The sequence below is a fragment of the Eumetopias jubatus genome, unplaced genomic scaffold, assembly GCF_037043125.1.
Source record: "Eumetopias jubatus isolate StellerSeaLion01/CBP00866 unplaced genomic scaffold, mEumJub1_p1.0 scaffold_7, whole genome shotgun sequence".
Lineage (NCBI taxonomy): Eukaryota > Metazoa > Chordata > Mammalia > Carnivora > Otariidae > Eumetopias > Eumetopias jubatus.
This window is the reverse complement of record NW_028274813.1, coordinates 136,007,869-136,035,399: the sequence shown is the minus strand read 5'-3', so window position 1 is coordinate 136,035,399 and position 27,531 is coordinate 136,007,869. Positions and strand designations below refer to the sequence as shown.

Genomic DNA, 27,531 nt, shown 5'->3' with positions numbered 1-27,531 from the left:
ATGTCGCTAGAGTGTGAAGCGTCTTTCAAAAAAAAATTAATTGAGAAAATTCTAATTGCAGTGAAATACACATTCAATTTACTGTCTTAGCCATTTGTAAACTTGCAGTTCAGTAGGAAATATATTCACATTGTTGTGCAACCCATCTCTAGAACTTTGTCATCTTGCAAAACTGAAACTCTGTACCCATTAAACCCCCACCCCTCCCCCCGCCCCATCTCCCAGCCCTTCCTCCTAGCCCCTGAAGGAGGAAGCTTTGTCTTCTCTCCATCTTCCCTCCTTTTAGAGCATTTGCCCCAAGGGAAGCAACTGAGCCTTTGGGGTTGTGGTTGTATAGAATGCACAGAACTGTCATCAGCCCAGCGAGGAGGAAATGGAAGGTTCTGCCAACAGAGGTTGTTCTATAGTTTTTCCTTCCTGAAATTTGCACTCTTTTATGCAGGTTCTTTATGCAGCTTTTCTGTGGCATGTCACAATTCCGTTGAAAATTGCTTTACTGTGTTATTCCTTTAAACCTTCCTTAAATAATATCCTCCAACGCCTTTGGCTGGTGTTGACATTCTAGGCAATGATTAGATTGCAACTTGAAATCCTGTGTGACTCGAATTTTCTCCCTCAGAACTGCAGGTTTTCATTCTTCCTATTTTTGATGTTTTGAATTGAGGTTTTCCAGTTTGGGCCCAATCCTACTGCTGAATATTTCTGGAAAAATCTGAGTCGCAGCCATTGGGTGGTTCTCAAAATATCAAAACAAGGAAAAAGTTATGTGTTTTCCTCTTCTTCACCCAGGTTTGGGGATAGGTAATTAAGACATGACTTCAGTATTGGCCTACAGATGGTCCAGTGTAAAAAAAAAAAAGAGAGAGAGAAAAGAAAAGAAATGACTGCTATTTTGTTCCTAGGGGAATAAATTTTGGGGGTGGGGTGGAGTAAGAACAGAACAACTAAATGTGTTCTATTTTTCCTTGTGGGAAAGAATATTAAGTTACCCAAAGATTTTCTTTTGCTTTAATAATAGTTTTCAAAGAGTAAGATCCAAGCAATGACACAGCTAATTCTTTTGTCACACAGATGCTCAAACATTGTGTGCTTCACGTGGCCTTGATTAACTGTGGCTTCAGTCTGCTCTGGTTGTTGCTTTATGTTGCGGCTGATGTACCAAAGAACATGCCCCTGCTGGAAAATTCTCCCTTCTAGATTGTGTCTATCAGGAAAAAAAAAAAAAAAAGTTTCAAAACCAAGTGAAATAAATCAGAGAAAAAGAAATACTGTATGATCTCACTTATATGTGGAATCTAGAAAGGCTAAATTCCTAGATACAGAGAAGAGTTTGCTGGTTGCCAGAGATGGGGGTGGGCAATGGGTGAAGGGGGTCAAAAGGTGCAAGTTTCCAGTTATAATAAGTCTTGGGGACATAATGTACAACAAGGTGACTATGGTTAATAATACTGGATCATATGTTTGAAAGTTCCTAAGAGAGTAGATCTTAAAAGTTCTCATCACAAGAAAACAAATTTGTAACTATGCAAGGTGATGGGCTTTAACTGAACTTCTTGTGATCATCTTGCAGTATATGGTATATATGTCAAATCATGTTGTACACCTAAAAATAATATGTTATATATCAATCGCATCTCAATAAAACTGGAAAAAACAAAGGAAAAACCAGGACACAATGAAGCAGAAGTATTTCGCCAGGTGTTCATCCCTGTTCTCTCTGTATCTTCTACCACCTCCCTGATCTATCCCATTATACCCCGCGCATCCTGCTTTGTCCATATTACAGGAGAGGGACCCAGGGATTCTCCTATTCAGTGGGCCTTTCCCCGTCCATGTCAACTTTGATTCCTCTGCCTTGTTTGAGATTTCCTCCCTTTCTTCCCCTTGAAACGCTTTCCTTGGATTTTTTTTGATACTGAGGTCCTTCTACCAAAAAGAGGTGCAAAACCGAGAGGGACAAATCCTCTTTTGTTACTATAACCCTGTCTCCATGACGTACTGTGGTTAGAATGAGGACTTCAGGAAATGAAGGAAGATTATGGCCTTATTGGCTGGACAAGCCTGCATATGAATTGGGGTCATTGTTGACTGGCTGTGGGTCTTGAGCAGGTGGATTTCTCTTGATGAGCCGAAGGTGGTGGAGATACTGACCTTGAAAGGTTTTGATGAGGGTTAGAGATTACACAGGATGCCACGTGGCAGATATGGCCACAGACATTGACCTTCCCCTTCTTAAAGGTCCCCTTCAGCATCCCACATAAAAGCCCAGAATGGGGGTTTTGAGTTTTCTATCAGGATTATCTAATACCTATTCCTTCTCTGGGAATCTGCTGTTCATGCCTTCTTTTTTTTTTTTTTTTTTAAACAACTGATTTCCAGCTTAGCTCTGTGTGTGATTCCAGAGTTTTCTAACATGTGCATATTTCTTTTGGGAATTCATATTTATGGGAATCTTGGGGTCTCAGAGGCCTTTTTTTTTTGAAGATTATTTTACAGCGAGAAAGAGTGAGCATGCGGGGGGAGGGACAGAGGGAGAGGGAGAGAGAATCCTCAAGCAGACTCCCCACTGAGCATGGAGCCCGACATGGGCCCCTATTCCATGACCCCAAGATCATGATCGGAGCTGAAATCAAGAGTTTGATGCTTAACTGACTGAGCCACCCAGGTGCCCCTCAGAAGGCCTTTTAAATAAAATTTGGGTCATATTTCTCGTGTGTGTGTGTGTGTGTGTGTGTATTGTTTTAAGACTTTATGAACACTGAAAATTAAATTTCATGTAATAGATTTTCTTGTACTGGAAAAATGCGGGTTTTTAATATTTTTTTCCTTTAAATTTTTTTATTGTTATTTAATCACCATACATCATTAGTTTTTTTCTTTAAATTTTTTACTGTTACCTTAATCACCATACATCATTAATTTTTTCTTTAAATTTTTTTATTGTTATGTTAATCACCATACATTACATCATTAGTTTTTGATGTAGTGTTCCATGATTCATTGTTTGTGCATAACACCCAGTGCTCCATGCAGAACGTGCCCTCTTTAATACCCATCACCAGGCTAAACCATCCCCCCCCTCCCCTCGAGAACCCTCAGTTTGTTTTTCAGAGTCCATTGTGTCTCATGATTCGTCTCCCCCTCTGATTCCCCCCCTTCATTCTTCCCCTCCTGCTATCTTCTTTTTTTTTTCTTAACATATATTGCGTTATTGGTTTCAGAGGTACAGATCTGTGATTCAACAGTCCTGCACAATTCACAGCACTCACCATAGCACATACCCTCCCCAATGTCTATCACCCAGCCACCCCATCCCTCCCACCCCCCACCACTCCAGCAACCCTCAGTTTGTTTCCTGAGATTAAGAATTCCTCATATCAGTGAGATCATATGATACATGTCTTTCTCTGAGTGACTTATTTCACTCAGCATAACACCCTCCAGTTCCATCCATGTCATTGCAAATGGCAAGATCTCGTTCCTTTTGATGGCTGCAGAATATTCCATTGTATATATATATATACCACTTCTTCCTTATCCATTCGTCTGTCGATGGACATCTTGGCTCTTTCCACAGTTTGGCTGCTGTGGACATTGCTGCTATAAACATCGGGGTGCACGTACCCCTTCGGATCCCTACATTTGTATCTTTGGGGTAAATACCCCGTAGTGCAATTGCTGGACCGTATGGTAGCTCTATTTTCAACTTTTTGAGGAGCCTCCATACTGTTTTCCAGAGTGGCTGCACCAGCTTGCATTCCCACCAACAGTGTAGGAGGGTTCCCCTTTCTCCTCATCCCTGCCAACATCTGTCGTTCCCTGACTTGCTAATTTTAGCCATTCTGACGGGTGTGAGGTGGTATCTCATTGAGGTTTTGATTTGGATTTCCCTGATGCTGAGCAATGTTGAGCACTTTTTCATGTGTCTGTTGGCCATTTGGATGTCTTCTTTGGAAAAATGTCTGTTCATTCAGAAGTGCCCATTTCTTGATTGGATTATTTGTGCTTTGGGTGTTGAGTTGGGTAAGTTCTTTATAGATTTTGGATACTAGCCCTTTATCTGATATGTCATTTGCAAATATCTTCTCCCATTCTGTCGGTTGTCTTTTGGTTTTGTGGACTGTTTCTTTTGCTGTGCAAAAGCTTTTTATCTTGATGAAATCCCAATAGTTCATTTTTGCCCTCGCTTCCCTTGCCTTTAGCGTTGTTTCTAGGAAGAAGTTGCTGCAGTTGAGGTCGAAGCTGCCTGTGTTCTCCTTTAGGATTTGATGGACTCTGTCTCACGTTTAGGTCTTTCAACCATTTGGAGTCTATTTTTGTGTGTGGTGTAAGGAAATGGTCCAGTTTCATTCTTCTGCATGGGGCTGTCCAATTTTCCCAACATCATTTGTTGAAGAGACTGTCTTTTTTCCATTGGACATTCATTCCTGCTTTGTCAAAGATGAGTTGACCATAGAGTTGAGGGTCCATTTCTGGGCTATTCTGTTCCATTGATCTATGTGTCTGTTTTTGTGCCAGTACCATACTGTCTTGAAGATGACAGCTTTGTAATAGAGCTGGAAGTCCGGAATTGTGATGCCGCCAGCTTTGCTCTTCTTTTTCAACATTCCTCTGGCTATTCGGGGTCTTTTCTGGTTCCATACAAATTTTAGGATGATTTGTTCCATTTCTTTGAAAAAAGTGGATGGTATTTTGATGGGGATTGCATTGAATGTGTAGATTGCTCTAGGTAGCATTGACATCTTCACAATATTTGTTCTTCCAATCCATGAGCATGGAACGTTTTTCCATTTCTTTGTGTCTTCCTCAATTTCTTTCATGAGTATTTTATAGTTTTCTGAGTACAGATCCTTTGCCTCTTTGGTTAGATTTATTCCTAGGTATCTTATGGTTTTGGGTGCAATTGTAAATGGGATCGACTCCTTCATTTCTCTCTCTTCTGTCTTGTTGTTGGTGTATAGGAATGCCACTGATTTCTGGGCATTGATTTTATATCCTGCCACTTTACTGTTCCTGTATGAGTTCTAGCAGTTTTGGGGTGGTGATATGATAAAGTATCATATCATCTGCAAACAGTGAGGGTTTTATTTCTTCTTTGCCGATTTGGATGCCTTTGATTTCTTTTTGTTGTCTGATTGCTGTGGCTAGGACTTCTAATACTATGTTGAATAGCAGTGGCGAGAGTGGACATCCCTGCCGCATTCCTGACCTCAGGGGGAAAGCTCTCAGTTTTTCCCCGTTGAGAATGACATTTTCATAGATGGCTTTTATGATATTGAGGTATGTACCCTCTATCCCTATACTCTGAAGAGTTTTGATCAAGAAAGGATGCTGTACTTTGTCAAATGCTTTTTCTGCATCTCTTGAGTGGATCATATGATTCTTGTTCTTTCTTTTGTTAATGTATCATGTTGATTGATTTGTGGATGTTGAACCAGCCTTGCAGCCCAGGGATAAATCCCACTTGGTCATGGTGAATCATCCTTTTAATGTACTGTTGGATCCTATTGGCTAGTATTTTGGTGAGAATTTTTGCATCCATGTTCATCGAGGATATTGGTCTGTAATTCTCCTTTTTGATGGGGTCGTTGTCTGGTTTGGGGATCGAGGTAATGGTGGCCTCATAAAAGGAGTTTGGAAGTTTTCTTTCCCTTTCTGTTTTTTGGAACAGTTTCAGGAGAATAGGTATTAATTCTTCTTTAAATGTTTGGTAGAATTGTGCTGGGAAGCCATGGCCCTGGGCTTTTATTTGTTGGGAGATTTTTGATGACTGCTTCAATTTCGTTAGTGGTTATAGGTCTGATCAGGTTTTCTCTTTCTTCCTGGTTCAGTTTTGGTAGCTGATACATCTCTAGGAATGCATCCATTTCTTCCAGGTTATCTAATTTGCTGGCATAGAGTTGCTCATAATATGTTCTTATAATTGTTTGTATTTCTTTGGTGTTGGTTGTGATCTCTCCTCTTTCATTCATGATTTTGTTGATTTGGGTCATTTCTTTTTGATAATTCTTTCAAAGAACCAGCTTCTAGTTTCATTGATCTGTTCTCCTGTTCTTTTGGTTTCTATTTCATTGATTTCTGCTTTGATCTTTATTATTTCTCTTCTCCTGCTGGGTTTAGGCTTTATTTGCTGTTTTTTCTCTAGCTCCTTTAGGTGTAGGGTTAGGTTGTGTATTTGAGACCTTTCTTGTTTCTTGAGAAAGGCTTGTATTGCTATATACTTTCCTCTCAGGACTGCCTTTGCTGCATCCCAAAGATTTTGAACAGTTGTGTTTTCATTTTCATTGGTTTCCATGAATTTTTTTAATTCTTCTTTAATTTCCTGGTTGACCCATTCATTCCTTAGTAGGATGCTCTTTAGCCTCCATGTATTTGAGTTCCTTCTGACTTTCCTCTTGTGACTGAGTTCTAGTTTCAAAGCATTGTAGTCTCAAAATATGCAGGGAATGATCCCATTCTTTTGTCACCAGTTAAGACCTGATTTGTGACCTAGCATGTGATCTATTCTGGAGAATGTTCCATGGGCACTGGAGAAGAATGTGTATTGCGTTGCTTTGGGATGGAATGTTCTGAATATGTCTGTGAATTCCATTTGGTCCAGTGTGTCATTTAAGGTCTTTATTTCCTTGTTGATCTTTTGCTTAGATGATCTGTCCATTTCAGTCAGGGGGGTGTTAAAGTCCCCCACTATTACTGTATTGCTGTCAATGTGTTTCTTTGCTTTTGTTATTAATTGCCTTATGTAATTGGCTGCTCCCATGTTAGGGGCATAGATATTTACAATTGTTAGATCTTCTTGTTGGATAGACCCTTTAAGTAGGATATAGTGTCCTTCCTCATCTCTTATTACAGTCATTGGTTTAAAATCTAATTTGTCTGATATAAGGATTGCCACCCCAGCTTTCTTTTGGTGTCCATTAGCATGGTAAATGGTTTTCCACCCCCTCACTTTCAATCTGGGGGTGTCTTTGGGTCTGAAATGAGTCTCTTGCAGACAGTGTATCGATGGGTCTTGATTTTTTAATCCAGTCTGATAGCCTGTGTCTTTTGATTGGGGCATTTAGCCCATTCACATTCAGGGTAACTATTGAAAGGTATGAATTTAGTGCCATTGTATTGCCTGTAAGGTGACTGTTACTGTATATTGTCTGTGTTCCTCTCTGGTCTATGCTGCTTTTAGGCTCTCTCTTTGCTTAGAGGACCCCTTTCAATATTTCTTGTAGGGCTGGTTTTGTGTTTGCAAATTCCTTTAGTTTTTGTTTGTCCTGGAAGGTTTTTATCTCTCCTTCTATTTTCAATGACAGCCTAGCTGGATATAGTATTCTTGGCTGCATATTTTTCTCGTTTAGTGCTCTGAAGATATCATGCCAGTCCTTTCTGACCTGCCAGGTCTCTGTGGATAGGTCCGTTGCTAATCGAATGTTTCTACCATTGTAGGTTACATATCTCTTCTCCCGAGCTGCTTTCAGGATTTTCTCTTTGTCTCTGAGACTCATAAGTTTTACTATTAGATGTCGGGGTGTTGACCTATTTTTATTGATTTTGAGAGGGGTTCTCTGTGCCTCCTGGATTTGATGCCTGTTTCCTTCCCCACATTAGGGAAGTTCTCTGGTATAATTTGCTCCAATATACCTTCTGCCCCTCTCTCTGTTTCTTCTTCTTCTGGGATCCCAATTATTCTAATGTTGTTTTGTCTTATGGTATTGCTTATCTCTCAAATTATGCCCTCGTGATCCAGTAGTTGTTTATCTCTTTTTCTCAGCTTTTTTATTTTCCATCATTTGGTCTTCTATATCGCTGATTCTCTCTTCTGCCTCATTTATCCTAGCAGTTAGTGCCCCCATTTTTGATTGCACCTCATTAATAGCCTTTTTGATTTCGACTTGGTTAGATTTTAGTTCTTTTATTTCTCCAGAAAGGGTTTCTCTAATAACTTCCATGCTTTTTCAAGTCCAGGTAGTATGTTTAAAATCATGATTCTGATTTCTAGGTCTGACATTGTACGAATGTCCATATTGAGTAGGTCCCTGGCTGACGGTAGTACCTCTTGTCCTTTTTGTTGAGATGATTTTTTCCGTCTTGTCATTTTGTCCAGAGGAGAATAGATGAATGAGAGAACAAAATGCTAACAGGGTAACAACCTCCCCAGAAAATATACTCTAATCAAATCAGAAAAGACCTGAAACCAGGGGAAGAGAAAGGGAAAGAAAGAAAAAAGAAAGAGAAAAAAAAAAAACGATAAAAACAAATAACAGAACAAAACAAAAAAAACAGAATATGATCAAATATGATCAGGCTTATGCATAGATCAGTGCCACACACTAGATTTTGGGTGTATTTTGGTCGGTTAGAAGAAAGTGCCTCTCAAAATTTTTAAAGAAAGAAAGACTATATATGTACAAAATAAGGGTTGATACGATGAAGGGATGGAATATGACTGTGAAGATGAATATTATAAAAATTTTATAAAAGGAATTGATAAGAAGTTTGAAAAAAGAAGAGGATTTAAAAAAAAAGGCGGGGGGAGAGAATATGATCAGGCTGGAGACTAGAACAAAGCTACACAGTAGAGATTCAGGGTATGTTTTGATCTATTAGAAGAAACTATCTCAAAATTTTAAAGAGAGAACAACTTATATATGTATGCCAAAAATAAGGGTAACTACTATGAAGGGATAGAATATGACTTTAAAAATGAAAAATAAAAATGTTTTTTTAAAAAAGGGATTGATAAGATGTTGGTTGAAAAAGGGGGAAAAATTAAAAAAAAAAGATAAAAAAATTAACTGTGAAAGACTAAACAATCATGGTAAAAAAGCCATGAATTCTATGTGCAGTATTCCCCTAGCTCTGGAGTTCTGCCATTCTCCTTGATCGGTAAACGTGGTCTTGGCTTGCTGGCTGTTCGTGCTGATCTTCTGGGGGAGGGGCCTGTTGCCGTGGTTCCCAAATGTCTTTGCAGGAGGCGGAATTGCCCCACCCTTGTGAGTCCGGGCTAAGCAATCTGCTGGGGTTTGCTCTCGGGAGCTTTTGTTCCCTGCAAGCTCTCGGTACAGCTTTGGAGGACCAGGGTGAAAGTGGTGGCCTCCCAATCTCCGCCCAGAGGAGCTGAGAACTCGGGGCCCCGCTCCTCAGTGCGCCCCCAGAGAAAAGCAGTCACTCCCCTGTCCCCGGTCTCCAGCCGCACTCCGTGCTCACCCGGCCTGTGACCGAGCATTTCTATGTCTGGCACCCGACCCCGTGTGGAGTCTCCAAACCCAGCAGATCCCTGCGGTGCGCTCCCGCGCCGCTCCTCCCAGGGGAGGAAGAGGAGTCTCCCCAGCTCTGCCGCTTGTTGGGTCCCTGCTGGAGGAGCAGTGGCCCGACTGTGTCGCCGATCGCAGTTTATGGCCACCCCGAGGTGAGAGTCTGCGCCTCGGCTCCGTCTCTGCAGCCGGCTTCCCCGCTCTGATACCCGGGAGCTCTGCCGCACTCAGGCACCCCCGGTCTTTCTGTGACCCCGAGGGTCCTGAGACAACACTGTCCTACGAGGGTTCCACCCCCCGCTTAGCCACTGGAGCAACCTCCCTCAGCGGAGCCGACTTCTCAAAGGTCCGATTTTGTGCTCCGGGGCTCTAGCACTTGCCAGAAGCGGCCGATGGAGGCCCCCTCCCCCCGCCGTCTCTCCTCCCGAATATCGCCTCGGATTCACTTCTCCGCACGTACTACCTTCCAGAAAGTGGTCGCTTCTCTGTTCAGAGAGTTGTTGCTATTCTTTTCTTTGATCTCCTGTTGAGTTCGTAGGTGTTCAGAATGGTTTGATCCCTATTCAGCTGAATTCCTGGGCCCAGACGGAATCCAGGTCTCCTACTCCTCTGCCATCTTGCTCCGTCCCCCGGTTTTTAATATTTTTAATTTATATAACTTTTAATGAGTATAATTTCTGTCTTATTTATAAAAAGATTCTATTTTAGTCATTTGTATTTTATGTTTTAGATTTATAGAAAAATTGAACAAATAGTACAGAGTTCCCTTACACAATTTCTCCTCTTATTAACATCTTACAATAGTATGGTATAACTAATGGACCAATACTGATGTATTATTATTTTTTATTGAAGCATAATTAACATACAGTGTTATATTTCAGGTGTACAGCATTTTGATTCAATAATTCTTTACATTGTTCAGTGCCCACCGTGGTAAGTGTGGTCACCATCTGTCCCCAAACAGTGTTATTACAATCTTCCTATATTTCCTACGCTATGCTTTTTATCTCTGTGACTTCTTTATTTTATAAATGGTAGTTTACCTTTTGGCTCCCTGAGCAGCGCCATGGCGGTCGGCAAGAACAAGCGCCTTACGAAAGGCGGCAAAAAGGGAGCCAAGAAGAAAGTGGTTGATCCATTTTCTAAGAAAGATTGGTATGATGTGAAAGCACCAGCTATGTTCAATATAAGAAATATTGGAAAAACATTAGTCACAAGAACTCAAGGAACCAAAATCGCATCTGATGGCCTCAAGGGTCGGGTTTTTGAAGTGAGCCTTGCTGATTTGCAGAATGATGAAGTTGCATTTAGAAAATTCAAGCTAATTACTGAGGATGTTCAGGGCAAAAACTGCCTGACTAATTTCCATGGCATGGATCTTACCCGTGACAAAATGTGCTCCATGGTCAAAAAATGGCAGACCATGATCGAAGCTCATGTTGATGTCAAGACTACCGATGGTTATTTGCTTCGTCTATTTTGTGTTGGTTTTACTAAAAAACGCAATAATCAGATTCGGAAGACCTCTTATGCTCAGCACCAACAGGTCCGTCAAATTCGGAAAAAGATGATGGAAATCATGACCCGAGAGGTGCAAACAAATGACTTGAAAGAAGTGGTCAATAAATTGATTCCAGACAGCATTGGAAAAGATATAGAAAAGGCTTGTCAGTCTATTTATCCACTTCATGATGTCTTCGTTAGAAAAGTAAAAATGCTGAAGAAGCCCAAGTTTGAATTGGGAAAGCTCATGGAGCTTCATGGTGAAGGTAGTAGTTCTGGAAAAGCTACTGGGGATGAGACCGGTGCTAAAGTTGAACGAGCTGATGGATATGAGCCACCAGTCCAAGAATCTGTTTAAAAGTCAGACATTTAATGGTGACAAATAAAAAAAATCATATTTGTGATGTTTAAAAAAAAATAAAAATAAATGGTAGTTTATACTTCTTAATCCCATTTATCTATTTCATTCATCCCCCACTCACCTCTGCTCTGGTAACCATCAGTTTATTCTCTGTATTTAAGAGTCTGTTTTTGTTTGTTTGCTCATTTTTAGATTCCACATATCAGTGAAATCATGTGGTATTTGTCTTTCTCTGACTTATTTCACTTAGTATCATACTCTGTAGGTCCATCCATATTGTCACAAATGGCAAGATCTCATTCTTTTTTATGGCCGAGGAATGTTCTATTGTATATATGTATACTACTTCTTTATGCATTCATCTATCGATCGACACTCTGGCTGTTTCCATACCTTCTTGGCTATTGTAAATAATACTGTAATAAACATAGGGGTGCATACATCTTTTCAAATTAGTGTTTTCATTTTCTTTAGGTAAATACCCAGTAGTGGAATTACTGGATCATACGGTAATTCTATTTTTACTTTTTGGAGGAACTTCCATACTGTTTTCCCCAGTAGCTACACCAATTTACATTCCCACCAACAGTGCATGAGAGTTCCTTTTCCTCCACGTCCTCAGCAACACTTGTTATTTTTGTCTTTTTGATGCTAGTCATTTTGACAGGTGTAAGGTTGTATCTCATTGCGGTTTTGATGTGTATTTCCGTGATGATTGAGCATCGTTTCATGTGTCTGTTGGCCATTTTGTATGTCGTCTTTGAAAAAATGTTCAGGTCCTCTGCCCATTGGATTATTTTTTTGGCATTCTGACTGATTATTATTGATTAGAGTCAATAGTTAATGCAGATGTCCTTAGTTTTTACCTAACATCTTCTGTCTGTTCCAGGATCCCATTCAGGATACCACTATATTTTTTTTTTTTTAAAGATTTTATTTATTTATTTATTTGAGAGAGAGAATGAGAGAGAGAGAGATAGAGCCTGAGAGGGGGGAGGGTCAGAGGGAGAGGCAGACTCCCCGCTGAACAGGGAGCCCGATGTGGGACTCGATCCCAGGACTCCAGGATCATGACCTGAGCCGAAGGCAGTCGCTTAACCAACTGAGCCACCCAGGCGCCCAGGATACCACTGTATTTTTATTAATTTTTATATTTATGTCATTAATTCTCTTTTCTCTCTTGACAGGTATACAATATGTTTCAGCACCAGAGCCTTGGAAGTAAGGTGAACATTCAAGTTACCAAGCTCGTCCTGCTACGACAACGGCCTGTAAGTCCTCATGGACGCCCACCAGAGCACATAGACGGCGTAACTGGTCTGGAAGTTTCCTAGTTGCTGTGGAGTGCTAAGGAGGAGTGTAGGTGGTTGTCAGTCTTATCTGCCCTCCCAGGCTTTGCAGATGGCAACCGTGTGCCCTGGGTCACGGACTGGGGATGTCCAATGGGAGCAGGGCAGGTATTGTTACTAGAAGCTTGGTGTGCACATGCTCTGCTTGGAATTTTGAGGGAACCCTGAGCACTGAGCCTGTGTGCCTCCCTCCAACCTTCCCGGCACATCTCACATATGCAAATCTAGATGGTGAGGTCTTTGGAAGCCCATGGCTACACTTCTGGAGCTATACCCCAGCCTCAGGCTAAATTTGGATTCACTGTAGCAGTGTTTTCTGGTCTTTGAGTTGAGTGCATTCCCTTATAATAATGTTACTTGCAGAATCGGGCAATGAACTTGAAAAACGAGAGACCGATACTTGGGTATACAGTTCAGTTTGCCAAAAAAAAAAAAACAAACAAAAGAAAAGAAAGAATATTTTTCTTTAATAACATAGTCTTCATTTGAACTTAAAAATAAGGCCCTGGCCTCTCTCTGGGATTGGGCACCTTCCTACCAGCATTAGTGTTGGATTTGCGAGAAGCACATCACTGAATGATGTCCCAGCGAGCAGCTATCTCCACACTATATTCCGAACGTAAACTCCGGCTTCCCTGGGTGTTTGCTTCTTTAACTGCCCCCACACGACCCCAATTTCTTTTAGGCCAAATTGTCCATTGGGCACCATGGTGAGCGGTCCCTGGAGAGCTTCTGTCACTGGCAGAATGAAGAATACGGAGGAGCCCGGTACCTCGGCAACAATCAGGTTCCAGGAGGGAAGGATGATACGCCCCCTGTGGATGCAGCTGTATTTGTTACCAGGTGAGGCTGGATTTGGTCTGTAGCTGCACACGCAACAGAGGAAAGACATGTCCCTCTTTGGAGAGGAAAAGAGGACAGTTTGCTAAGAATTCAGGCTTGGCAGTCAGACCTTACACCAGCTCTCTGAGCCTTGGATTCCTCATCAGTAAAATTGGGGATATATTACAGTACCTAACCCTTAGTTATGAGGGTTCAGTGAGCACAGGAAGTGCCTTTCACGGTGCCTGGCCCAAAGTAAGAATGCAGTGTTAGCCATAATTGTTGCTGTTGTTATTATTAATATAAAAGTAGCAAAATTCTGGTTACCCGAGAGTCTTAACACTTCCAAGAAAATGCATCTACTACCTCTCCCGGGCAACAAATATAACGCTCACCAGGCAAGAGCTAACCTGTGTTCGAGGCTGCCTCCCAACTGGCTTGAGTGCGCTACTGGGGGGAGAGTGGATACCCTGAGTTCCCTGTAGGAGGGAGTCCATGTAGGCACCCATGTGCTGTGCACAGCCCCAGCCCCGGGGCACTCCTGGGGCAACAGTGGTTGGCAGAGATGCCTGGGGAATTCCCATGCACGTTCTGTTGCAAGTAAGGATCTGAGCTGCTTTCTAGACTACAGAGCTGGACTTTTCCAGACTGCGAGGGACACCAGGGGCCCGGCTGTGGACCACAGAAACGAGACAGCCTTCCACACAGGCAGCAGTCACATTGTTTTAGCTTGCCAGGGCTGTAGTAACAAATGACCACAGACCTGGGGGGTTTAGAACAACAGAAATGTGTTCTTGCACTGTTTTGGAGGCCAGAAGTCCAAGATCACAGTGTGGGCAGGGCCGTGCTCTCTCCGAAGGCTCCAGGAGAGGAGCCTTGCTTCCTTCTTCCTAACTTCCAGTGGTGGCCTGCAGTCTTGGGCATCGCTTGTCTTGTAGACGCATGGCTCCGGCCTCTCCTTCACTGTCACCCTGTCGTGTGGCCTCCTCCCTCTGTCCCTATTTCCCTCTTCTCATAAGGACACTGGTCCTTGGATTAGGGCCCAGCTTGGCCTAGTGGGACCTCATCTGAACTTGCTTACACCTGCACTGACCATCTTTCCAAATAAGATTGCATTCACGGGTACAGGTACCAGGGGTTAGGACTTGAACATATCTGTTTTTGGGGACACAATTTAACCCACAACAGATATGGATGTGGCTCTTTCATTTTTCCCTTATGTCTCAAACGTCTCTGAGAAAAACTGATTTGCTTGGGTTCCTTTACTTCCACGATGTGAGTAGAATGCATTATGTATTCAAACCAAGAACCCCCTTTAAAAACTAGGCAGAAGTGTTTCTTGATAATTTTAATCTGTCAGATTAAAATATCAAAATGTTATTAGACTTGCTATGAATCTGTCCATTGTGAGTTTTAAGGAATTTTTAAAATTAATTTAAGGAAACTACTTCTCAAATTATATATTTTCTTTTTTTTTCTCCTGAGTTCAGAGGTAAAGCTGTAGAAAGGAGCACTTTACCATTCTGGTAGCTTGAGACAGCCTGCCCCTCTAAGAGGGGCCAGAAAGACCCTCTGGTGTATCTCTTGAGCCATGTACTATAAGCCCCTGGCCCAATGATGCTCCAAAGCTGGCTGGGAAAGTTCTGGCACCTTATCCCCAGGCACGAGGCAATGCAACTGCCTAACCTTCTCCTCTTTAAAAAACCCAGAACATGCGCATTGCTACCACCAGACACCAGACACATACCTCATCACCCTTGTGGATGATGCATCAGTCGCCCACCCCAAAGGGTTAAAATGTACTCTGTAGTGCACTGATCCCTTCTGAGAGCATTTTCTGCTCTTACAGGATGTGATTTAAATGTATAATGGGACATAGGAGAAGACATCTATTCAATAATTCTGATTGCCTGCCATCCGGATGGTACCCTACCAGGCACCAAGGACAAGCGATGAGCAGGAGCCAGTTCTTGCTTTGGATCTGGGTTTGCCCATCCCAGGGAGTGCTGGGAGCCCATCTCCCCCAGTGGCTCTGCTTCCCCTCCCCCTGCCTCGTGCTCACTGGCCAGAGGTTGCCATGGCTCCAGGCACTTTGAAGTGGTTTTTGGAGCCTGTGGGGCCTGAGGATTGCAGTGTTGGGGTGATAGGTAGCACCCTTTGAGAGCGGATTTGATTTGGGGAGCGGGGAAGAGTCTTTGGGAGCCATGTCCACGTATGACCATAAATTCGCACGACTAATTTTCCAAATGCTGATTAAGTGAGGTCCTAGAGAAGAGCTCTAAATAGTATCATCTTTGGAATGTACAAGTAAACTTCCAAGGTCACTACTTTGAAAGTGGTTCATACCAAAACTAGATAAAATGTACAAATTATGGTGTTTGTGAGACCTTTCCCGATGTCGTCTCTTGCCTGCAGTTTCATTCCTTGTCTGGGTTGAGGTTGCGCTTGCAAGTGGTCTTGGTTTGGGAACGAGTAGCCCCCCCCCCTTTATTTTTCAGAGGCAGTAAGTGTTACTGAAATCAGTGTTGACAAAACTTCTGGATTAGCCCCTCCACAAAATGTCGATGGCAGACGTGAATGCACCCTCGGCCTGAGAAGGCTGTCAGGTTTCCTGGCTTTCTTTTTTCTTTTTTTTTTTTTTCTGGCTTTCTTTTCTGCTTCCCGCCTCCAACAAACTTATTTACTGTACTGGAAATTTGTGTGTAAAAATGTCAGTATTTTTTTTACATCACACACCTATAAGGTTACATTAGGTTTGGGCTTCTACCCAAAACAAAACAAGACAGAAAATAACGAGCATTGTCAGGATGTGGAGAAACTGGAACCCTTGCACACTGTTGGTGGGAAATATTAAATGCATCCCCAAAATACTAAATGCAGAATTACCCTTTGCTCCAGCAATCCTACTTCTGAGCGTAGACCCAAAAGCATTGAAATGAGGGTTTCAAAGAGATATGTGTGTACCTATGTTCACGGCAGCATGACTCATAATGGCTAAAATGTGGAAGCAACCAAGTGTCCTTTGATGGACGAATGGGTAAACAAAATATGGGCTATGCATACAGTGGAATATTATTCAGCCCTATAAAGGAAAGACATCTTGTCACAGGCCACAACCTGGGCGAACCTGGAGGACGTTATGCTGAGTGAAACACACCAGTCACAAAAAGCCAAATAGGGTATGATTCCACTTATCTGAGGCCCCTGGAGCAGTTAAATTCATAGAGACAGGGTGTAGAGCTGGAGAGAGGAGGAATAGGAAGTTTTTTTTTTAAAGATTTTATTTATTTATTTGACAGAGAGAGACATAGTGAGAGAGGGAACACAAGCAGGGGGCGCGGGAGAGGGAGAAGCAGGCTTCCCGCTGAGCAGGGAGCCCGATGCAGGGCTCGATCCCAGGACCCCAGGACCATGACCCGAGCCGAAGGCAGACGCCTAACGACTGAGCCACCCAGGCGCCCCGGAATAGGAAGTTTGATGGATAGAGTTTCAGTTTTGCAAGATGAAAAAGAGTTCTGGAGATTGGTCGCCCAACATTATAAATGCATTGAACATCACCGAACCGTACGCCTAAAAATGTTGAAGATAGCAAATTCTGTGTTATGCGTATTTTATCACAATAAGACAGTTTGAAAATTTTTCTAATTAAGCCCTTAGGGGGTGGTCCCGAATGCATGGGATTGGTTCTGAGCGCAGGTGCTAGGGAGGGGCCTGTCTGGAGGCCCCCAAGAGCAAGGTTCCTTCTGCTGCAGGCAGAGCCAACAAAAAGGCCTCCTGCATCTCGGTAAGCTGAGGCCAGCCCAGGAGCTGGGGTTTTCTTTCTCCGTTTCGCGCTGACCTCTGATGAGCTACCTCAGTGCTCGTTCTTCCTCTTACCTGCTTCTGCGGAGCCACTGGGCTGAATGGGCCAGTGCCCAGCTCGCTCTCTGGGTCCTCCCAGCTGTGAAATTGAAGACCTCCCAGCAGGACGGGGGGAGGCGGCGCTGGAGTCAGGGCTGGGAGCCGAGTTGGCCGAGACGCATTGTTTAATAATTAGAGGCTGCGAGCTGCAGTTCGCCAGGTTGGGATAACAACGGGCTGATGTTTTCATGTGGAAATTGGGTTTTCACGTGCTGCACTTGAGAAGCAGCTCTTTCCTCCTGGAGTAATCTGAGCTGAGACAGGGTTGAGGGGCCGGTGTTCCCCAGTCCTGGGACTGATGCTGGCCAAAGCAAGGGTTTCTTCCCGCCTCCCCCCCTTCCTTATGGGCTGTGGCTGAGCCCAAGAGTGCATTCTCTCCTGGACGCCCACCAGCCCTCCAGATGGCCAGCCACAGAGATGTGAGTGTGACATCATGTCCAGCAGAAGCTGCTGAGCCAGAAGCCACGGAAGCTGGCTTCCTGGCAGCTGCAGCCGTGTCTGGGGCTAGAAAACACCTCTGAGTGGACGGGGGCTGGGGACCACATGGCACCCACGCGGAGGACTGGGGTCCGGGGGCCTTCAGCACCTGGCACCGCTTTACCTTTGGCCCTGCATCTCCCGCAGGAAGCCACAAGGGAGGGATTCCCACCCGCCCCCCCAAACCCAGGTCTGTGCTCCTGGGAGACACTGGGAGCAAACCCGCAGGGCCAGCTCGGGGCTCCACCACAGGTACACCTCCAGATGTCCCTCCACCTTCCCCTCCATGTCACTCCATCCCGCTCCCCAGGAATGGTCTTCTCTTCAGCCTCTGACCAAGGGGGTCTCTTGCAGGCCTAGCTCACAGTGAGAGCTCAGTGAGTATCAGGACCATTGCATTACATTTTCTCAGGTTTCCAAACATTGCAGAGACAAGGCCACTGGTAAGCTCGCATGGCAAGTTGAAAGTGGTCTGGAAATGTATTTCCGTCGGTGATAAAGGAGCCACTATTAAGCCCCAACTGTATGCCAGGCAATCGGTTATGCACAAATTAGCTACATAAATTGTGGGGCCCATTGCAAAATGAAAATGGGGGAGCCCGTGTTAAAAAGACTTTCAAGATGACAATAGTAGAGCAGTAAACCGGGTCGGGGGATGGGAAGCTTTTGTGCACACAGCTCATGCACCCACAAAGTGTGCCGGGTCCTGGAGGTCCACACAGCCTGCCTACCCTTGAGGAACAAGGAGTGGAAAGTAAATGGACTAGAGACGGGAGAGCTCCATCGGGACCCCACTTGAACCCAAGCATGTGGGTTTGGCATGAGTTTGCAGTGGGTGCAGGATTACCTGGAGATGAAGCTGCCCCTGTAGGCAAAGGGCTTGTGTTTTCTGAGAAAGGACCTTGAACAGGAAGGAGAGAGAAGATTCAAATCTTGGCTGACCCTTTCAAGCCAGGCTTCTAATTGAGCTTGGCTCTCCCCTTCGTGAGTAAGACCACACTTCCTCCCACTTCCTCAGGAGAAGCAATGGATGATGTTGCAGGGCCCATCATTTGAGACCACCTATTTCCCTTCAGAGAAGCCATGGGATGAGAGAACACACAGTGCTCCTGTCAGCCAACAGGGCTGGCTTTCTTCAAGATGGCACTTTCTCCAAGATGGCACCATCTTCTACTCAGTTCTATTTAGTTCTTGACTGTGGGACTGATGGTCACATGCACTTTCTCCTTTTGCCCAGGATTTAGTTATGTTCACTCTGGGAAACCCTAGAGCAAGGTGTTGGGCCACCTTGATCTTTGTGTGCATGTGACGTTTGAAACATTCAAGTGGGAGGGGGTGTCCGATCAACAGTGTTGAGCTGGGGTCAGATAGATACCAGAGCAGTGAGAATATTTATGTCCCTAATTTTATTTGTTTGGTTTTCTCTGTGCCACTGTTGCTTCCTCGCCACCTACTGCCTGTTAATTAGTGTTTTAGAAGGTCTTCTGTTTTGAGTTTTTAATTCCAGTTAGTTAACTTACAGTGTTAGTGTTATATTAGTTTCAGGTATACAATATAATGATTCAACACTTCCATATATCACCCAGTGCTCATCACAAGTGCCTTCCTTCATCCCTGTCACCTGTTTCATCCATCCCCCAACCCACCTCCCCTCTGGTAACCATCAGTTTGTTCTCTCTAGTCAAGAGTCTGTTTCTTGGGGCACTTGGGTGGCTCAGTCGGTTAAGCGTCTGCCTTCGGCTCAGGTCATGATCCCAGGGTCCTGGGATCGAGCCCCACATCAGGATCCCTGCTCAGCGGGGAGCTTGCTTCTCCCTCTCTTTCTGCTCCTCCCCCTGCTTGTGCGTGCTCTCTCTCTCTCTCTCTCTCTCTCTCGCTGTCAAATAAAATCTTTAAAAAAAAAAGTCTTGTTTCTTGGTTTGTTTCTCTTTTTCCCTTTACTCGTTTCTTTTGTTTCTTAAATTCCACGTATGAGTGGGATCACATTTTGTCTTTCTCTGACTGGCTTACTTCACTTAGCATTATATTCTCTAGCTCCATCCACGTCATTGCAAATGGCAAGATGTCATTCTTTTTGATGGCTGAGTAATATTCCATTGTGTGTGTGTGTGTGTGTGTGTGTGTGTGTGCGCACGCGCGCGCGCACGTGTGTGCGCATGCATATACACACACCACATCTTTATCCCTTCATCTATTGATGGACACTTGGTTGTGCCGTATCTTGGCTATTGTCAATAATGCTGCTGTAAATATAGGGGTACATGTATCCCTTTGAATTAGTGTTTTTGTATTCTCACTGCTGGGTATTTACCCAAAGAATAGAAAAACATTAAAGGGTTATCTTTGACAGAAAAAATCAAGGCTTCCTTTTATGGCTCCTATAGTTATCCCCCCTCCCTTGCCCTGCAAGTTCCTGTGGTTTTGGAGTGGGATTGTGACAAGTGTAGGGTTCTTTTTTTTTTTTTTTTTCAAATGTGGGATTCTTGAAGGCTTCCTTTTTTCCTTTGTTAAACCAGTCTTCAAATTGATTATCAAAACATATAGGTTTGTTATGAAAAAATTAGAAACTTGCAGTGAGCAGAACCTGTGTGGGGTTGGCCCCATCTCCTCCTTGGCATTTCTCTGGGCAGTTTTGGGGCCACGCCTTCAAAGCTGCCCCCTCTTCTCTTCTGGGCTTGCAGGCTGGCCAGTGCATCTGGTTCTGTAGATCAGGAGCCCAAGGAGAATCTGTGGGTCTGAGTAGGCGGGTGGAGTCTTTGACAAAACTCAGGTGAGCCTGAACCTCAGGTGAACCTGAAGCCAAGCCAGTGTTGGGAATGGACAAGCTCTGCCCCATTTCTGCTGAGAGGCGTCAGGTGTGGGTCACAATTTGGAGGCAAATACAACAGAATATGCTGTGCGTCTGAATGAGATTGACGCAGAGGGAGAAGGAAAGATGACCATACAGAGTTAGGTTAGGAGAGTGACACATTGCCTTCTCTGTCATCATGCCCACTGTGAATGGCAGGTCAGAGCCTTCCCTGAGAAGAGATTTTGACAGAGGGTGGGGGAGGAATTGAGGAGTTGACCTGATGTCAGGGTGTCAGAAAGGGGAAAAGTGGCCCAGCCCGGACCTGCCACTTTCTTTCACAACTGGGCTTAGTGCTCACCTTGTCTGATTGGCCCCATCTTCCCAGAAGAACTTCAGCATGAGAAGAAGTGGCTTCAGAACACACCTTCTAAACCTAAAGGAGTTTAAGGGAGTGGGCATTTTCTGTCAGCTCCCCAGGGCCCCCGTGAGCAGATGAGCATGGGGCCCTGGGGTGGGGAGAGGGAGGACCAGACTGCTGCTCCCTTGCCCAGTCCCAGGCAACCGGTGATCATGTCAGCCCCTAACTGTGGGAATGCTCTGGTTTTGGGAAAAAAAGGGCCCAGACCTATTATTTCAAACATGAGTGGCTAGAGGCCACCTCTGGGGCTGGACCAGCTTTTGAGCATATTTGCTCTTCACACACAACCCCCCGCCCCCCACACACACACCGGGGGGGGGAGGGGGAATCCTGGGAAGCTTTAAAGGATCTAACTTTAAGAAATCACTTTCCATGGTCTTCTCATAAGTGCTACGTGCTCACTTCAGCATCTAAAGCCAGTTGCTGCCCATGTAGAGTCGCTTGGGGTAGTCACTATAGGTCGATGATGTTGAAGAGTAATTGTCTCTGATGCAGGACTTGCAAACACCTCTTCTTCCAGAACTTTCACAGTTGTTGGAGGGAGCCCTCCCAGCATCCAAGTGTTAGGTGGAGTTTAGCTACGAAAGGAGGGCCTCCCATTTGGGAACATTGTGGATGGGTTACTCTTGACAAATGGCTAGTTGTTGTTCTTGGCTGACCTGTGACAGCTTCGGCAGTAACCTAGCTATGGGCAGGACGACCAGTCAAGCTTAGCGGACAGTATTTTCTTCTCCCATTCTTGGGGGCTACTGCATACACCTGACCGTGTCTGTCTTTGTGTTCCTTTTTTAGGACAGATTTCTGCGTACACAAAGACGAACCATGTGACACCGTTGGTAAGTTGGGAAGCAGAATAATAATTTAGGGGGCTGCTGAATCCCGTGATGATCTGGAGACCTGGTAGCACTTCCAGTCCAGAGGAGCTGTCCTCAGACAAACCCTGTCTTTCCTGTGGCCCCTTTTCTTGTAAACTGGTTCTTTGACTTGATGTGACTTCATCTTTTGTTCCTGATAAGTGTTGAGGTTGCTCACGGCAGAAGGCATCAAGACGGATGCTGAATAGGGAAGATATGAAAAGTTAAACCCATGGGAGGTGCCTCCAGGCTGCCTCAAGGTGACCGTGGTTGGGGGCACACTTGGCTCTGAGCCTCTTGGCCACTCATGCAGGCGGGGGACCCCGCAGAGTTACACCGTTGTCATGAGAGCTTCCCGGTTCGCTCTCATGCATGCCGATGATCGTTACCAGTGCCCTAAGCGGTGAGGTGGGACTGTGCAGGTGTGAGGCCGGTCTCCTCCACCAGGCTGGACACCACGCTCATTGCTTTCTGGTTACAAGGTCCCGAGACTGACACACAACATGGCAAGGCACGTTTTCCTTCTTCCCCTCCCTCCCTCCTCTACCTTCACTTCCTCCACCAGCTTTTCCCTTTTTGCCATTTTACCTTCTGTGCTACCTTCCTTGGTATCTGGCTTGTTCTTGACAGGTCATAGATTTCCACTTGGAACCAGTCTTTGAGCATAGGAATAGGGTGCTTGCTTAACAGAGGAAACACCAAGACGGTTTCTAATTTTGACCGCTATGGCACAAACCTTTATTCTCCAGGAGCTCAAAATATGGCACCACCAAGAGCAAGATTCTGAATGTGATGTGCTTAGAATTGCAGGAAAACAGTATAGGATCAACAAATACATATTATTGTGGGATTCAAATGTTTAAAAACCCGTGCTTCCTAGGGAGTTCTAGCAGTGGGTAACCCTTCGCTCTGGCTCAGCCACATACGAGCTGGGTGATCTTGGGTAAATCTTCATAAAAACGATCATTTTGCACTAGGTGACTTAAAAGGCCCTTCAAAATCTAGCATAATGCTAACTAGCATTCATATCCCATTTTAGAGTTTACAAAATGTGTGTGTGTGTTTTTTTTTTTTATATTCTTCATCAATCCCCTAAACAAATGCGAGAGACAGGTGTCAAAAACTGACCAACCAATCCATGCTTCATTCTCTGGGGGCCATCTCCAGAAAGGAATCACTACACTAAGCAACGTGAAATGGGCTTCAACAGAGGGAGAGCCGACGCCCGTCGAAACCCGTCGAAATCTGGCTGGGGCTAGACCAGTGTGGGTTGAGCTCTGTCCGTTGACAGAGCTGCGAAAGCATGTTGTGTCTTAAGGAGTGGTGTTCTTTCCCCGTGTTCACGAGTCAGCTTCTGTGCTTGTGCCAGGAGGGGGCTCTGCTGCAGGCTCGTGCCCGAGGAGATGCTGACCCATCGCATTGCCCATGCCTGTACACCTTCCCTGAAAGACTCCGCGCCCTTCACCTGTGTGTCCTTCAGGGCCCGGCCCAGTCACCGCTGTTAATTGATTGAATGAATGAACGAACAAATGAATCTGAATGCAGATGAAGGAATAACCAGCATTTTTGTCACATGGTTTTCTTACATATGGATTTATAGCTGGCTCTTTTTTCTTTTGAGTATACAACTTTCCTATCAACCATTCATTGTGATTACGCACTCTATTTCAGACTCCCTGTTGAAGAGAGGACAGCTAGTCCTGTCTTTCTTTCTTCTACACCATGTCACCTTGGTACTTATATTCACCTGCTGGGGTTACTCTAACAAAACACCATAGACCGGGTGGCGTCAACAACAGAAATTTGTCTCGCGGTTTTAGAGGCTGGAAGTCCAAGATCAAGGTGTTGGCCCAGTCAGCTCCGGAGGCCTCTCCTCTTGGCTTGCAGATGGCTCCCTTCTCCCTGTGTCTCCACGTGGTCTTCCCTGTGTGTGCTTGTGTCCTGATGACCTCTTCTTACAAGGACTCCAGTCAGATTAGCGCCCCACTCTCATGACCCCATTTAACCTTAATCACCTTTTTAAACACTCTGTCTCCAAACACATTTACATCGGGGGTTAGCCCTCCAACATATGAATTTCGGGGGGGGGCACCATTCAGTCCATAACACTATTCATTTGACACTTTGCATACTGCTGGTGAAATCTTATTTCCTTGTGTGACCTCCCAGGTGCGTATGTGTCTCATTTCCTCCACAAAATCTTTTAATTGCATGGACCAGCTGTAATCATTCTTTATGTGACGGCCGCTTAGCTCAAGGCTGAACCAGCCCTGTCTTGTACTTCCTTATTGCATGCTCTTTCCAATACCTCGGTGATTTTCAGCTTCTACGAAGGAAATGAATCCCTTCCTTAAAAAAAAAAAAAAAAAACACACAAAAAAACTTACATGGTGCTTTTGTTTTAACGTGCCATAATTTATTTGTACTTATTATCAAGTCGGTTCATAAGAACGGTGGTGATGCCATGAAGAGAAAAATTGAAAGCTGGGGTTATGACAGGCTTATAGCAGTCTCATCCAATTTATTTCTGTACTTTTTTTTTTTACCTTTTATTTTGCAATAATTATAGAATCATCGACAGTTGCCAAAGAAGTTCAGAGAAGTCTGTTGTACCTATCACCCTGCTTTCTCCCATGGTTGCATCTTATGTAACCGTAGTGTATTTCCCAAACTGGGAAATTGATTGGCTCAGGGCAATGAGCTAGACTACAGACCCTACTCAGGTTTCACCGGTTTGTGCAGGAAACCGTTTCGGGGTATGTTTTTACATATGGCTCCATGCCATTTCGTTACGTATGTAAATTCATCCAACCACCAAGACAGTCAGGAGCAGAACTGGTCCATCACCTCCAAGCAGCTCCCTTGGGCTGCTCCTGTAAATGTCCTTCTCCCTCCCCCCTTTCCCTACCCCTGGCCACCATGTATCTGTATTCCAACTCTATAATTTTGTCATTCCAGCTGTCCATTTTATTTTTGTATTTGTTTTGATTCCACAGAATGGAAAAACAATCTGAATCATATAGATAATGTGGTTGTCAGTGCTAAGGGATTTTGAACAGCTATCTTCGGATCTCAGGGTCAGGCTCTGGCAGGAGGGGCTGTGCCCTCGGTTTTGCAGAAAATGGGATAATGTGGCACCTCGAGAAACTGGAAGCTTGGGGATTGCTGATGTTTTAGAATTTGGCACATAATAGTGTTTTTTGTTTGCTTTCTTGGTTTGATTCAGGTACAAACTTACATACAACAAAGGGTACAAATTTTGGTGGATTTTTAATTTATGCCTGTGCTTTTTATTTTTTTAGTTTATCTTGTATTTATTGAAATAGTTTTAAAGCAGCATTTTGAATTCTCTTTGAACCTATTTTTCAAATGGTGGTAAATGTATATACCATAAAATTTATACATAAAATCTTAACCATTTTTAAGTGTGTAGGTCAGTGGCATCACAATCATATGCCTGTATCCTCAAAACCACTTCTCAGATTAAGGTATGGAATGTCATCAGCCCCCTCAGAGGTTCCCTCATGCCCCCTCCCAGCCACTCTCCCCACAAAGGTAACTTGCTGTTGTAAACGTTTTAACCACTGTCTTAAAAAGTAGCTTAGAATAGATTTCATTTTTATTTTTATTTATTTTTTAAGATTTTATTTATTCATTTGACAGAGAGAGACACAGCGAGAGCAGGAACACACGCAGGGAAAGTGGGAGAGGGAGAAGCAGACTTTCCGCGGAGCAGGGAGCCCGATGTGGGGCTCCATCCCAGGACCCCAGGATCACGACCTGAGCCGAAGGCAGATGCTTAATGACTGAGCCACCCAGGAGCCCCTACAATAGATTTCGAAGTGAAATTCGAATGATTCATTTGGAGAACCTCTGAGGTAGCTAGTGGAGTTTGGGGTTCTGTTAAAAAATACTTTCCCTGCTCAGTCTGCATGAGCCCATTTCAGCAGACCAGGATCCTGATTGCGAGGAACAGGTGAAAGGGCATTTACCAGAAGGGGGCTGCTCATGTGGATGGAAGATCTGGTTGGAACACAGCACCCCAGGCAGCCATGGCAGGTGAGGCCGTAGACGCCATGCAGGGATCAGTGGCAGGGCCTGTGGGGGATGGCCTCCATCTGCCCCAACAACCAGCTGCTTGTCACCAGCTTCCAGTCCTGCCCTAGGTCGTGTGGCCTGCAGCTCCCCAGCCCACCAGCACGGGCCTGAGGGAGGCTCTGGCTCTTGGTTCTTCCACGGTGGGGTGGGGTGGGGGCAATAGTACTTCCCACATCAATGAATGGGAAGGAGTTCTCCAGAGGGGAGTCAATGTGCTTTAGCCAGGGGGAAGGATGGATGCTGGACATTCCAGAACCACCAATGTCCACTACATCCCTGACCCTTTAGTGAAGATTGACATAGGAGAAATGCATGTGTCTGCAGCTTACTATCTGTGCACATTACAGGGGTCCTGCTGACATAGGCAAGGAGGGCTTCCCTGGCCTTAGCTCCAAGGTGGTCCTGACCCCATGAGGGAAGAGGCCTCATCAAGCTGCCTGCACAGACGGGTGAGCATGCTTTTAAAACAATCATACCTGATGGACCTTCCCTCCCAGCTCTGCCAGTTTGGGCCACTATGGAAGGAGAAGGGATGGCAGCACAGAGGTTCTGCTGATCTCCACCTTATAGGAGGACACATACAGGGAGAAAAGGCAATGATGCTTAACCTTTTTCCAGAAGGTTCTGGAAAAACAGCTTCATTGCTAAGAGAAGCAGCTGCTTCACCCCTCACTGGGTGGTCCCTACTTTGCACATTTGAGACCTTGGCTTTGTGGGGGTGTGGGCTTTTCCTCCATTGAATTGCTTCATCCTGAGGAAAAAGCTGTCCTAGGCAAGAAGGAGTGTGAAGGGTCAAGATCTCTGGAAGCCTCTGTTCGCCCTTCGCATTCATCTTCCCAACACACATACCTCTGGGCGTCTGTAGGTGGTACCTGAGCAGACTGGATGATCAGACACATCTCAGTTACATGGCATTTGTCCGGGTCCTACCCTTAGCTGTAAACTGAGCTCTGGTGATTTTTTGTTTTGTTTTTGGACAAAAACCTTATTCAAGCTTCATGAATTTAGTTCTAATTATTGGGATTTGTATTTTTTCCTTGCTTGCTCTCATTTTTTTAATTAATAGAAAAGCCTCCTTTCCCCCATTCCTGCCAAGTCAAGGGATGTGAAATGTGATAATCCTGCACAAAAGGACAATGGAAATGTTCAGCGGCCTCATGAAATGTTTCACACACGAGGTTAGGGGGATGCCGCTGAGGGGCTCTGAGACTGGTCCATGCACTGGGGCCCTGCTGCTCTGGACTGAGGGCCCCGTGGCTGTCCCTGAACCTGGGTATCCCTGTGTGGCTCACAACACTGGTGCTGAGCTCCCTGATAGGTCTGGGCAGCCCGGTGGGGTTGGAGCATCACCCACCAGGATGAAGCAGACATACCTGCTTTGGAAGTCTGTTTCAGGCCAGCCTCCAGGAGGCCACGGAAGGAAGACTTGCTGGGAAACCAGTGGGAGACAAGGGTGAGTGGGGCTAGTGTCCTAACACTGCACCTGTTGGGTTTTTACTAAATAAGAGCATCAGAAGTTCTGAACTATGTCATGTCTAATTAGGGCTTAGGCAAGAAAGTCTTGTATGTATTAAAAAACAACATCAAAATGTATCCCTCTGGCTGTACTTTATCCCCCAACCCTCATCACCCTGGAGGACCTCTGGGTATTCCGGTCATGGTGCTGTGGCTGAAAAACTGTGTAGACCCCTTTGTGGAATTTCCTTCAGG

At 44.7% G+C, this 27,531-nt stretch overlaps 2 protein-coding genes across 2 annotated transcripts in view; both read left to right on the top strand.

The window, feature by feature from the left end:
- ADAMTS17 (ADAM metallopeptidase with thrombospondin type 1 motif 17) overlaps window positions 1–27,531 on the top strand; it is a 354,066-nt gene that overhangs the window by 73,344 nt on the left and 253,191 nt on the right. Inside the window, exons 5-7 of the mRNA XM_028122793.2 lie at window positions 12,300–12,383; window positions 13,147–13,304; window positions 21,662–21,705. Of these exons, the coding sequence (XP_027978594.1) occupies window positions 12,300–12,383; window positions 13,147–13,304; window positions 21,662–21,705 (286 nt within the window). The remainder of the gene's footprint in view (window positions 1–12,299; window positions 12,384–13,146; window positions 13,305–21,661; window positions 21,706–27,531) is intronic.
- Window positions 10,297–11,147, top strand: LOC114223798 (small ribosomal subunit protein eS1). The gene has a single exon (XM_028122794.2). It carries the CDS (start codon window positions 10,315–10,317, stop codon window positions 11,107–11,109), a length of 795 nt encoding a protein of 264 aa, XP_027978595.1. The 5' UTR covers window positions 10,297–10,314; the 3' UTR covers window positions 11,110–11,147.

Coding starts and splice junctions, on each gene's coding strand:
- LOC114223798 (XM_028122794.2), top strand. CDS start 10,315: ATGGCGGTCGGCAAGAACAAGCGCCTTACGAAAGGCGGCAAAAAGGGA.